The following is a 13,687-nucleotide window of genomic DNA, read 5'->3' as shown; positions in this document are numbered from 1 at the left end:
GTGAGAGATTTTCGGTTCGATTCTTGTCAAAGGTGAATTTAAACCACATTATTGCTAGTCCATTGTGAGGTTTAGCCCACTCCCCCACCCTCTTAGTGTAAATAATATCATTTATAAAAAAAGAATATTAGAATATCAATCCATAAAATAAAAGTTTGTAACTTGAAATTGAATATAGCATATGAAAATAGAATATTTATGAGAGATGAAATGAAATCAAGGTTCTAAAAAACGCTAGGCGCTAGTAGGGCAGCTGATTGGGACCTAGCGCCTAGGTGGGACTTAGGCGGGCGTCTAGGCGGATTTAAGTAAATTTATTATATTTCATGTAAATAAATGTCTGTTTATACTTAATATACATATATATATATATATAAACTATTACAAAATAAAATAACATATATATTATGAAGTATTGGAACATAATGAAAATATGGGGAACAAACATATAATATGTGTTCATTTAAGTATTCAACAAGTCTCTTACAATTTATTGAAAAGAAATAATATGCAAAATGAAATTTATCTATTTTCTGTCTATGTGAGTTGTAACCTAGGTGGGTATAGGCGGGCTAGGCGGGTGCTTCAGCAGGTTTAGGTGTCATTTCTTAATTTTCAAACGTCTAAACATTAATCGGAGAGTTGGTGAGCCACCTAGCCCCTAGGCAGGGCCTAGGTGGCTCTAGGCGGAGATTTTTAAAACAATGAATGAAATCATTGAAGCTGAAAGAAAAAAAACCCGGCCCTCCAACCCAGGCCCAACAGAACCTGCTAAAAGGAACATTTCACATTCCAAACCTAAGGTCATCTCCAACCGAAAGGTCCAGAGGGCCAGATGGTCGAAAATAGCCCGAAAACCGTCTCCAACCGAAGGTTAGGCCAGAAGGCTTGTGTAATCTGAGAGGGCCCCACGGAATCTGAAAAGGCCAAAGGATAGGTCAGAAAAAATGGAAATCCTGTCAGTTATAACCGACATGAATGCTTTGAATTTTTTTTTTTTACAGTTTTATTATTATTTTTTATTTACAAAATTTTCCCTATAACTTCTATTTTTCATATCTTTTTTTAAATTCTATTTTTTTTTTCCTATAACTTCTATTTCACAAAATTTGTTTCATATTTTTTTTTAATTCTATTTTTTTCCTATAACTTCCTAAGCCATTATACAACATTAAATTAAATTAAGTAACATGAAACAACATTAAACAATATGAAACAACATTAAATAACATTAACCAACATAAAAATTATACTACATAAAAAAACATTTAACAACATGAAACTTAAACAACATTTAAGTTGTAGGTTTTAAATAATAAATTATGTTTGACCCTATGACTCTCGGTTGGAGACGGTTTTTTGTGACAGAGCTAAAATGAGCCCTCTAACCCTTTGACTCTCAATTGAAGAAGAAAGTAAATATAACCATTTATTGTTTATTAAAATATTAATATCTTGAAGAGCGCGCCTTCTGTTCATCATGGCCTTGGTGGCTCGTCGGTGAGAAAACAGATTTCCCGCCACAAAATCGCTCAAGAAAAAGGGGATTAGGGTTTCAGATTGAAGGCAAAATCCCCAAATTCCCTCTATCATGTCGCAACCAGTTGTAGATCTCTCTCAATTCGACATCTCCAAAGAGGTAAGAACGCACTCGCACACTTTCAATTCCAGTCTTCGTCTCGGATTCCCCAAATTTCAGAAGAAAGATTTTTCGTTTTGGGTATTTATTTTTCTCAGGAAAAGGACAAGCTTGTAGCGGAAGTAATCCGATACGTGCTGTTCAAGACGCACCACAGCTCGGGGTGTCCGATAAAGAGGGAAGAGCTCACCCAGCTGCTCACCAAGAACTACCGCCAGCGCAATCTTCCTACTTTCATCATCAACGAGGCCATACAGAAGTTGTCCTCCATTTTCGGGTACGAAATGCGGGAGCTTCAGAGGTCTCGTCCTTCTTCCGCTAATCAGGGACGCATTTCACAACAGAGTAAGATTCTTTATTTTCGAAATTTCGATGGTTAAGTTGCTAATTAAGCTCAAGGTTCAAAATTTATTTGAATTGTAATTCTGTTTTGATTTGTTCTGGTCCGAGTATGGTAGGATCCATATGATACCCATATGAGCCAGTATTGGCCAAACCATATATAATGGAATTTGAGGTTTCCTAAGTTGCAGGAAATGTGGGTTTCTCAATTGTAGGTTATATGTTCCCTTTTGATACAAGTTCAATTGTAATTTTACGATGTGCCCATCATTCCTTAGTAATTTCGAGGATTCGGGTTTTGACAGTAGTTTATGAACACATTATTCAGGTGCTGCGGAGGCAAAATCCTATATCATCACGAGTAAGCTTCCTTCTGATGTGTATAAGAAGTATGTCTTGAACGACAATGATAGTACGGTTCCTCTCAATGGTTTCACTTTTGTCGTACTGAGTCTTGTACATATTTCCGGCGGTAAAATGACTGAAGGTATGGCTGCCTTTGGGTTTTATTTTATAGTTTTATGTTTACAAGCTAATCATTTGCGAAAGGAAAGATGCCAGGATAGCTGGCAGAACCATTTAGTTGGGAAATTGCTTATATATATGCCAAATTCTTTTTTTTTTTTTTTTGGTAAACTATAAGCCAAATTCTGTGATGAATGTACTTTGATATTTGGTGATCTGCTTGCTTAATGGGCTCTTCCACATCTGGTATAATGAGATTGTGTAGCAAAGTGCATGGATCAGACATCACCACATATTGTCTTTAAAATGCTAAAAACCAATGTGGGCAATTATTTATTTTCTGTTACCTTGTGTTGTGTTGTGAGACAACCAACTTTTGGTGTCCTGGTGAAACTGCAGAGGATCTTTGGCGTAATTTGAGACGAATGGGATTGGATGAAAGCAATGAAAACCATCCAGTCCTGGGAAACATAAAGCAAGCACTGGACACACTTGTCCAGCAAAGGTTTGGCTTGTTAAAGATTGTTTATTCGCAATGAGATAAGGCTTTGTTATTGTTCTTTGTGTCTGTGGGTATCTATCTCAAGTATTGTTCTTCATTTTAGATATTTGCAGAAAGACAAAGTAAGTGGACCTGAAGGCAATACTTTGTTTTATGAGCTTGCGGAGAGAGCTTTAGATGCACCAATTAGTGAGAGCACTAAAGCACACATATCAGAGGTATGATTTAGAGATCAATTACGTAATGACTCTGAATATTATTCATGATTAAGTATCTTGTGCAACTAAAAGTAAGTTCTGTTTGGAGTGTATATATATCTCCCCTCAACAGAGAAAAAGTATATTTGGAAACTTACTCATGTCAACTTGCACGGTTTTCAAATTGGTGAACATGTTTGTCCTCTATTTTGGGAATTCATAGTGTTGTTAGAGGTTCAAGTTTTTGTGTCTCCACTCATTTAATTCAAAGTACAAACTGTACACAGACACAAAAGTTGAAAGTTTGTGCAAGGTAGAGCTGTAGACAGAGTAACACAATGAACAGTGTAGAGAGTTCATGAAGATTGCAAAGAAACAAAACGTTAAGTTTGCATTTAAGGAAGGTTAAGAAAGTACACATTGGTTCTCTATCCTAGAATAAAGATCGGTCTTACTAGAGTTGACAGCGCAGAGAGTGACTGAGCCCATCATATGGATGAGGAGGGGTCCTGTAGTTTAGAAGGGGGAGGAAGTCTAAGAATAGGATTAAATTATACAAGCAGTTCCATATAGAAAATGAGGAAATACTATGTTTTTGAGAATAAAGAACTAGAAGAAAATATAAGGGCCCGTTTGGTATCCTACCCAAAAACTTTGATTGTTCCTAAAAATAATTTTCAGATAACATCACTAAAAACAGTTTTCTTTTAAATCTCAAAATTTAAAAAATCTGTTTGGTTGAGTTTTTAAAAATGAATTTTTTAGTTTGAATTCAAACTACCTTGAGCAGAAATTGGAGGAGAGAAAGACGGAGAGGGCGAGGAGGTGAGGGAGAGAGCAAAAAATTACAGTGAGAAAGTGAGGAGTGAGAAGAAAGAGAGGGTGATGAGACAAAGGATGAGGAGAGAGAGAGAAGCCAGAGTGTGACATGGGGAGAGAGGAAAGAGAAGGTTAGGAGAGAAGAAAGAGAGGGTTAGGAGAGGAAAAAGAAAGGGTTAGGAGATAGCAAAAAAGAGATGTTGAGGAGAAAGCAGAAAAAACTCTAAAAACTCACTTTTAGTGTTTTTAAGAAATAGACTATGTTTTTAAGTTAGTTTTGAATTCAATTTTGAAAAAGAGTCCTACCAAACAAGAGTTCAACGCCTAAAACTCAAAAAGTAAGTTGAACTCAAGTAGGATACCAAACAAGCCCTAAGTAACTGTAAGAGGTTGCAAGACTATGGTAGAAACTACGAGCGTCAAACTAGTAGGAGATTATAATTATTCCGAAAACCCTAGAGACAAGTATGCATATGCAGATGAAACATTCTCTAAATTCATCCATATCCCAAAAGAAAATAGTAAAAGTATAGAAGACGATAAAAGGTAGAAGATATTAAAGACCATTTGAAAGAACATTTTTTTCCGAGGGTGCTGCCACTTATTTACAACACTCTTATATTGCTCTGGGGAATTAGCTCGGGAGAAAGTCTTGTTCGGCTGTTTTGTCGCCTTGTTGCAGAAAAAAAAAATTCATAGTTGTGTGATTTGTACTAAAAGCTCAGAGCTTTCCCTGTCTATATCTAATTATCTATGTCCAGTGAAATTCATTTGCTTAGTTTCTGCAAACCTGAAGTCTTGATTATGCTATGCTAAGTATCTGTATGCATCCATTCTTGCAGATTGTGAACAAAGAGGTTGTCTCCGTGGATGTCGACGACTAGCGGCGGGCTGCCAACTTGGATCTGACTGTATCTAAGTTGTAGCTTGATGGTTCCATCTTGCCGCCATATGACTTTTCTCTAGTTTTAAGGAAGCTTATAATGCCAATAGATGTATTCCATTTTTGGGTCTTGTATGAACTGACAAATGATAATGTGATATGTTTAAGGACTTCATTATGTTAAGTCTTCATCTAGGCCTTATATTGCGTTAGATTTGTTTTTTCTGAAAGAAATACCGCTGATGAAGTTTAGATACGAGGCAGTCGGCTCTCCAAAAATCTATTTATAAGCGAATGAATCACTGATACGATATATTAGTTGTAAGAGAATGTTAACTCATTTGAAAAGTGCTTCTAAATGACTAACCATTTTTAGAGAAAAAGTTTTGGGTTTCAAAAGCACTTGCAAGAAGCATTTCAAGTGTTTTTTTCAGAATTAACTTGCATTTTTACTAAGGATTGGCTCCAAAAATATTTTCTCTGAAAATGTTTTTAATCATTTTAAAACACTTCCCAAATGAGCCTGTACTTTTGAAAAAAAAAAAACAGTATTATAGTGTTTGGTAAACTTTTATGTAAAACAGATGTGAAAAAAAACCAGTTTTTCAAAGCTGGGTTTTGCAGCTTCTTGTTTTTGGCTTTTTTTCACCCAAAACTGTGAAAAAAAGCTGAAGCTGAATGTTTACCAAACACAAAAACAGCTCCCAGCTTTTTTTTATACCAGTTTTTTTTCAGAATCACCTCAGTACCAAACCAAGCCTAAAGCACACATATTGACCATCTCCAAAGGAGATGTTAAAAATGCCATATAGATACATAATGGTAACAAATGATATATCATTTACTCCAACCGAGATGTCAAAGATGACATGGAAAAAAAAAAAAAAAAAAAAACTAAGTTGATATGGACAAAGTGATGTCAAATTTGAAGCTCTCTTCAAATTTGATTTTTACTATTTCCAAAGGCATTCCGCTTGCCTTACCTTAAAGTGCTAGTATATTTAAGTATTATTTTATTATTTTTAGACCAATAACAACCCAAATTTTATTATTTTTGTTTAAAAAAAAACATAAATGAAGCAATAAATTTTGGCATACCGGATGAAAGGAAAATATTGATTTTATTTAATTCATCTGATCCGACGGCCAAAAATTAAAAAGGTGTGTGAGAAGTAAAATAGGGTGTGTGAATATCACACTCCTATATCAAATTGCCAAGTCAGTCATTAAATTTAAATTTGATATTTTGAATTTAAAGTCTCATTTGAAGATGCTATTGTTTATAGGTATCATTTTAGAAATCAATTAGGTATGGTTTTATAATTTGTTCATGATTATTTTCGAAAATTTCCTCGTGCCAACGTGCATGTTTTTTGAATTGATGAACATGTCTGTCCTCTCTGTGTCAATTCATAAAATTCTTAAATATTCATGTTTCTTGGGTCTCCCCTCAATATTGACTCTGTAAATAATAATTGAGTGACGACACAAATAAAGCTGACTTAAACAACCAAAAAGCTCTACGTCGAACTTCAACTCCTTTGAGTTGGCCGCGGTGTAAAGGCCTCTGACACAGTGACACCCCACGCCATTGCGGTAGGAGGGGGCTTGCCCATCAGCCTAGCTACTTTGCCAAGAATTCTAAAACTACGGAACCAACAGGTTTCACATCGAGGGAACAACATCCGGAGCAGGTCTCTTTAAAAAACAAAGAAAGTAAATTAGGTCTTTAAATTCATACGATAAATCCAAAAGATTATTGTAGTATTAATATTCATAAAACACAATGATATAAAAGAGGTTCTAAGTTCTAACCTCGTCCTAAAAACAAAATCTAACTCCACTAGGTAAACATACAAAAACGAAACGAAATAAAAGAACACCCTCACATCCTAAACAAACTTAAAGGGTAACACTCTAGTCTTAAATATCTAAGAACCAAGGAAGTCCTTCGTTTCCGAAAACTCTCTGATTTCCACACAAGTGTGCGTTACTAGATGCTTGCGATTGTTGGCCATTGCCGCATCTTCTTCAACTTTTGTTGGCATAAAATTGTAGTAAGAAGTGTTCTTCACCGTCATGTTGGCCCTTGCCTTCTCTTCTTCAGCTTTGGTTGGCATAAAATTGTAGGGAATGTTGTTATTAGCCATGAGAATTGAAGACTTCTTAATCTTTCTTTCGTTGTGGATGATCGAAGCTTTGATGGTTGAGCGTTAAGGTTGTGTTTCGGAATTTATAGTGATCTATGCATGCTATGTAACAGGAAATTTAGACTATCTTTATTTATTTATTTATTTTGGATTTTCAATGACATGTAAAGAGAAGTTTTTTGCATGGAGATATTAAACTTTTCGTTACTTTTACTTTACACTAATATCTAAAAATATAGAACCGATGGATTGAAGAGGGAGACAGGAGTATTGGCTTACTAATATATTTTGGTGATATGTATCTTATGACGTGGATTCTATACACAAATGGCATGAATATTTGCAGTGAATGGAGCAACCTATGGCTAGTTATTTGTCATCATTTATGCCTACCAATTACAAAATTTGGGTACTGATTCTGGTAACCCTATATAGGATACGATTTTATGTTAGCAAGAGCTCACATGTCGATGAACTTTTGAATTGACCACCTTATACACATCGCTCAAAATTTTAGTCATTCAGTTTGTTAATACTACGCTAACTGTATTTGGGGGACAAAATCTATCTTTTAAATTTGCAATATTTAATACAATTTCCGATTTGAATAAATATTTACTCTGATCTGCGAATGAGAACCTAAAATATATATGATATAGATCATGAGATTATTTTCTAAAGAGAGTATAGACGAGAAGTTAACATCCTAGTTAGCATTCCAGGGCTCCTATAAGACGAGAGTTAAACTTTATAGGGAGTTTTTAAGACAACATTTTAGGATACTGTTATTGACACTTTAAAAATCTCATTTTATGCTTCAAACTTCTATACAACAACATAGCCTAATTCTACTAAGTGGCGTTGGCTGTATGAATTCTAGAATACTATTGTGCTCGGTTTTGTGCCAAGTCTTCCATTAGCTCCATATACTCCATGTACTCCATGTCTTTTCTTAAAGTCCCTTTCCACGTCTTCTTAGGTCTTCCTATATCCTTTTTGTCCTGAGTCTCTGTCTCATAATTGCAATTTTTAACCGGAGTATCTATAGGTTTTCGTTTGACATGTCCAAACCACCTTAACCGATTTTCTCATCATATCTTCAGTTGCGGCCACTCCTACTTACCTTGGATACCCTCATTCTTAATTATGTCCTTTCTCGTGTGCCCACACATCCAACAAGGCATTCTTATCTCACTACAATCATTTTTTACACGTGTTGATGCTTGATGGCTCAACATTCTGTGCCGTAAAGCATTGATGGCTTATAAAAAAGTTCTTAAGCTTTAGTGACATACGACAATTGCACAATACACTCAATGCATTCTTCCACTTCATCTATCCAACTTCTATTCTACAATGAGAACTTCATTCATTTCTCCGCTCTTTTACAAGATAGATCCAAGATAACAAACACGTTTGCTCTTTGGTACTTCAGGATCTCCAATCCTCACCCCTATCTCATTTGGACTCCCAACTTGCCACTAAACTTACACTCCATAGACTTTGTTTTTTACCTACTTAGGCAATCATCTTGAATATGTCTCTTTAACTCATCAATTACCAATGCGAAATGCTAAGGAGTTAAAGCTGAGTCTTGGTCTAACCCTATGGTTATGAGAAAGATTTCAATTTGTCCTTCATGAGTTCTTACTGCATTCCTTACTCCATCATACATATCTTTTATTGGTTGGATATATGCTCTCGTATTTTTATCATACATATCCTTTATTACTTGGATATATGCTCTCATATTTCTTTCTTCTCTAGAATCCTTCATAGAATTTTTCTTGGGACCCTATCATACGTTTTTTTTTTCCCCAAATTTATAAAGACCATGTGCGAATCCTTTTGCATATCTATCTATCATCTATCGACCTCCGTAAGAGATAGATTGCCTCCATAGTCGAGCGCTCTAGTATGAACCTGAATTGATTGCTTAAGACCCGTATCTCTTGCCTTAGTCTATACTTAATTACTCTCTCCCAAAGCTTCTTGGAACGACTTATTAACTTAGGACCCCTATAGTTCATGCAATTTTGTATGTCACTTTTACTCTTGTACATAGGTACCAAAATGCCTTTTCGCCACTCATTTGACATCTTCTTCGTTTTTAACCTATGCCATGCTGTACCTATCTCTATTGTCATTCTATTCTGTAATTCATGTATCCAAATACAATTATGTATTTTTTTTTAGTATAAGTAGATATTTATTATACTATATAACAAATTTAATTAAAATTAAAAAAACTGCCTAACCCCACCAAAGCCCCGCCTAGACGTCTAGGCCTTTGCCGGCCATCCGACTAGCGCCTTTTAGTACCTTGCAACGAACCCCTCACACTTCTTTTAGACAAACAACGAACGCAAGCGAATGTAAGTGGCACATGAAAGGGGTACTAGTTATTAAACCTATTCAAAAATTGGAGTCCAAATTCAGCAGTTTGAATGATAAACATATCGTAACCTATAAAGCATATAGACAAGGACGGAATGATCCGCAACAGCAACAAGATACAACGACATATTTCACCTTCGTTGCAAGACAACCCTAATCAAGGGGTGTTGAGATGATTCGCAAACGCTTCTAGCACAATACATTTTCTGCAGCCTCACCCTTCGTCATGGAAGCATCAAAGACTGTTCAGATAAAACCGTCTATGGCATTCAGTCAGTGCTATAACCCCTGCTGGTGCTTGCATCCCCGATAGAAACTGTGGCAAGTGACTTGGAAGCCCACACCCTGGCGTTCATTGCTCCTTCCTGCAAATTACTCCTCTTGCAAGGCTCTTTTAGAGAATTAAACAACTGCACTGCCCGCTTTAGAAAAGCCAAAGGGTGCTCCAACAAGCTCCCCAATATCATGTCTTGAATATGCCGTCTCCATGCAGATTGAGCAAACGTTAGCAGAGCAGGTAAAAAGAAGTAGAGCAATCTCAGAAGCACAAAAGCAGAAGCCAGAGCTAAATATGTTTCTTGCCGAAGCAAATTCTCTGGAGATCTAGCCCAAGAAAACGGGCAGCTTTCCTGCTCAGTGCTATCATGCTTCTCATGATTTAGTGGGTATCCAATTTTTTCCAGTGACAATTGATCCAGTGATACAGTCTTGAAGCCTGCACCAATTCACCTCGGTCAATAACTACACCACAGGGGAAAACAGTTTTCTATATAAGATAAATACAACGACAGTGAGAGACTAAAGAATGGCAAATCTGATATTAAAAAAACATGATTCTGGACGGTAATGCAGAATATCAGGAAAACGAACAAGTTGTTCTGTAGGACTAAATAGAATCGGTGGGTCACACATAATCTAAAACAGTTTATTTAGAATAAAAATCCAGTTCTCTTTAGTACACATCACTCAATGAAAGGTTTTTGACTGCTTTTTATTCATCGTACCAAATATTATAAAAGATAAGAAATAAAGTTCACAATCAAAGCCTACGATCTGAACAAAAAGACTTACCAGTAACATGACTATAGAAAGCAACAAGAGAACCAGGAGTGCGGGCACCTTGATACCGAATACGCATAGTAGAATTCAAAATGAAAAGTGTAGGAAATCCATGCACTCCATATTTGGAGAGTATACTGCAAACAATTAATCAGTTCTGTTCAATTTCTAATGACAAATCGTTCAGAATATACAGTCTCTACAGATATTTACAAACCTTGGCCTGATGGCTGATTCTTCAAATGCAAAATGGGGGATCGAAGGATACAAAGAAGCCAGGATGGAAAACGTTGGTTTAAACATCCTTGAAAAAGGGCACCATGACGCATAGAAGAGCACCGCCACATAATCATGAGTATTCTTGTGAACCATATTTAATGCCCTTTGTAAGGAAACCTCATCTCCCTTCAATGCAGCAAGACATAAACAAAATTAGAATAACAAATGTAAGAGATAAGAAATTTCAACTTTCAATACAACAACAACAAAGCCTTATCCCACTAAGTGGGGTTGGCTGAATGAATCCTAGAACGCCACTGCACTCAGTTTTGCATCATGTCTTCCGTTAGATCCAAGCAATAGACTACGTATAAAAAAAAAAGACATTTTTTGTCATCCCAGCAATAGACTAATCTAAGGAATTGTGATAAAAGCTGAATTTTCTGTCACTTATGCATTGCAGATTCATCTTCAGTACCATATATTCCAATTCTACTTTCGGAAGAAAACCACTTCCATTACCTCACCCCTAAGGAGAACTTTTAGGTTCTAAACTAAACTGCATGTGATATTTACATCATTCACAGGAGAAACTGGTTGCAGGATTCTACTATTCAAGTAACTGCATTTGGGACAAGTATTGTTCTGGTTTATCCAAACATATAAATTCGGAAAAGGGTTCGCTATCAGAGGTCAGCAAAGCACTCAAAACACAAACATAGCGAAACTCAAAAACCAAAAATGATCCTCGTGGAAACACTCTATGAATCAAGCCATTTCGGATAAAGGCCGGCAGCTACTTTGAGCACCATTTGAAAAATCGGCATTGCCCAACTCGGTCTTTTACAAGAACAATACAAATTACTACCCTAATGCACCTACCAAAAACCCGAACTTTTAATAAATACATATAAATAAATAAAAACAGCATCTCCCTGATCAGCGCCTCAAACCCAAATACACCCCCAATGATATACTCTAAATAACACATAACTTCCCAGAAAATAAACAGTAAATAGATAAGTAATTGCGTACCACAATAACACCCATGGATTCAACGGATCTGCAAGCGCCGTCGAGGGGGCAATTGGAATACCGGAAGCCGAAGATTGTGTCGGCAACGGACTCCGTCGGGCAAGAGGCGGGCTCGGCGGCGCAAACTAGCCGGACGCATAAAACCAATATCACGATCCCACTTTCCCAAACCCTAATCCCCATTTAAGAATCAAAGCCGCCCCAAACACCAAACAACCAAAATAAAAAAACGAAAAGCTAAAAAAGGGAGCTGCTTAGCAACAGCGCGACGGCGGATGAGGAACAAGGAGGAGGGGGCGCAGGGGAGAAAACCCGGCGCATTTTAGCGTCGAGGGTTGTTGGTTGGGGAAGCGGATTGGATTGGATTGGATTGGATTGGATTATTAATGGTAATTTTGTGAGAAAATGGGTTGGTTTGTTTGGAAGTATCGTGAGGGGGGGGGGGGGGGGGGGGGGGGGGGGGTGGTGGGGGGGGTGGGGGTGGGGTTTGGTGTGGGTAGTTTGGTTATGGGGTGGAGAGCAGAGGAGAAAACCGAGACGTGGAGATATCGGTGAGTTCTTTGTTTGGGTCACACTGGTGTGCGTCTCTGTATTTGCCAACTCGGTTCTCAACTGGTCTTCCTCTTCCATGCCTGATATTATGCACGGGATGAGTTCAGCCTCAGAACTAGCAAAAACGTGGCCTGCGAGAATCGAACATAAGACGTTTACACGCGATAAGTAAAAAATAATATGTTGATAGAACATCCCCGTAAATACTATTAGACTAGTACCAAGTGGTTCATGCCCTATTTTTTACTAAAGAAAAATATTTATCTCCTTTATTTATTTATTTTGCATATAATGGTGTTTTAATTTGGCTTTTGGGAATAAAACATTCTAAAAAAATTTCTACTTTTTAATGTGATGATTATGAAATGGTGTTTTAAGTCTCCTTATATATAATTTAAAACAAAAAAGTTACTGGGTGGGTTGTTTGGGTCCCTTAAACGAGAGTCGCAGGTCTGTTGTCTTCATTTTTGTCTCTTTAATGTTCCGTCTTTATTTGATTGACATGGATCTATTCACTTAAGTAAAAATTTAACACTTTATAGCTCAATTCATCTACGATCCTTCCGACCTCAAGGGGAACAAAGATGGTGGCTTTATCTCTTCTTTTATTTTTAGTTTTGTATGTTAATAGATTGAACATTAATGTTGTTAATTTTTGGATTAAGTGAATGAACACATGTCAAACAAATAAGGAGTAGACATGAAGGAGACACCAAAACAGAGACAGTAGGCCAGTGACCGCTAACCCAAGTAATAAGGTGCTCAACTTGACTCGAATACCATTATTCGTGCTTAAGCTCAAAAAAACGCGTTAACGTATGCTTAGCTCATGTTGAACTAGTTCTTCAAGTTTGATGTTGACACGACTCATTTATAAATCAAAACTAGTTTGATGTTGACTCGACTCATTTATAAATCAAAACTGTTGGGTGGCTAGTTAGTTGGCTGAACTTATTTTATTGAATGAGCTCAAGCTTACATTTGTTTGATTTAATAAAAAATAAAAATTAATGAGTTATATAAATTAAAATGATTGCATTCAGCGTCATCAGTTGATATATCAAAACTCAAGTTTAGCTCATTTTTCTAACAAGCCTAATATTGTTATAAATCGGCTAGTTTCATTTACCAACCGAGTTAGACCAAACTAAAGACGAGTCGAACCCAAATCATTCGAGCTGATTCTATCTGGAAGTACCTAATCTTGTTATTTGAACAGTTGATTGAAATGAGAAAAAGGGCTTATATGGGTCCCTCTCCAAGAAAAACTATCTGATAATTATTGAAAAATTTTACAGGTCTTTAACTAATTCTTTAAGCAATTTAAACAAAATAGCATCTTCAACAAAAGAAAAAAAACACAAATGGTTGCTATCAAAGCACCCCACGCGGCAACATTGTTGATACCAATACCAATGTCAGTGACAG

The 13,687-nt window shown here is 36.5% G+C and overlaps 2 protein-coding genes across 3 annotated transcripts; one reads left to right on the top strand and one right to left on the bottom strand.

The window, feature by feature from the left end:
- The first annotated feature begins 1,478 nt into the window (after positions 1–1,478).
- LOC137718800 (uncharacterized) lies at positions 1,479–5,031 on the top strand. Of its 2 annotated transcripts, none has more exons than XM_068458336.2 (6): positions 1,479–1,639; positions 1,738–1,984; positions 2,310–2,342; positions 2,846–2,951; positions 3,052–3,166; positions 4,807–5,031. In XM_068458336.2, exons 1-6 carry the CDS (start codon positions 1,592–1,594, stop codon positions 4,846–4,848), a joined length of 591 nt encoding a protein of 196 aa, XP_068314437.1. In that variant the 5' UTR covers positions 1,479–1,591; the 3' UTR covers positions 4,849–5,031. The 2 variants fall into 2 exon arrangements, with proteins under 2 accessions (XP_068314437.1, XP_068314436.2); XM_068458335.2 differs by having other exon boundaries at positions 2,310–2,468.
- Positions 5,032–9,377: 4,346 nt separating this feature from the next.
- LOC137718798 (5'-adenylylsulfate reductase-like 4) lies at positions 9,378–12,417 on the bottom strand. The gene is made up of 4 exons (XM_068458332.2): positions 11,708–12,417; positions 10,671–10,858; positions 10,466–10,590; positions 9,378–10,109 (listed from the first exon to the last, which is right to left on the bottom strand). Exons 1-4 carry the CDS (start codon positions 11,888–11,890, stop codon positions 9,664–9,666), a joined length of 942 nt encoding a protein of 313 aa, XP_068314433.2. The 5' UTR covers positions 11,891–12,417; the 3' UTR covers positions 9,378–9,663.
- Between the last annotated feature and the right edge of the window lie 1,270 nt (positions 12,418–13,687).

The sequence above is a fragment of the Pyrus communis genome, chromosome 8 (assembly GCF_041283825.1).
Source record: "Pyrus communis isolate YQ-2024b chromosome 8, ASM4128382v1, whole genome shotgun sequence".
Lineage (NCBI taxonomy): Eukaryota > Viridiplantae > Streptophyta > Magnoliopsida > Rosales > Rosaceae > Pyrus > Pyrus communis.
The sequence above is the reverse complement of the archived record's forward strand: the minus strand, read 5'-3'. Positions and strand labels throughout refer to the sequence as shown.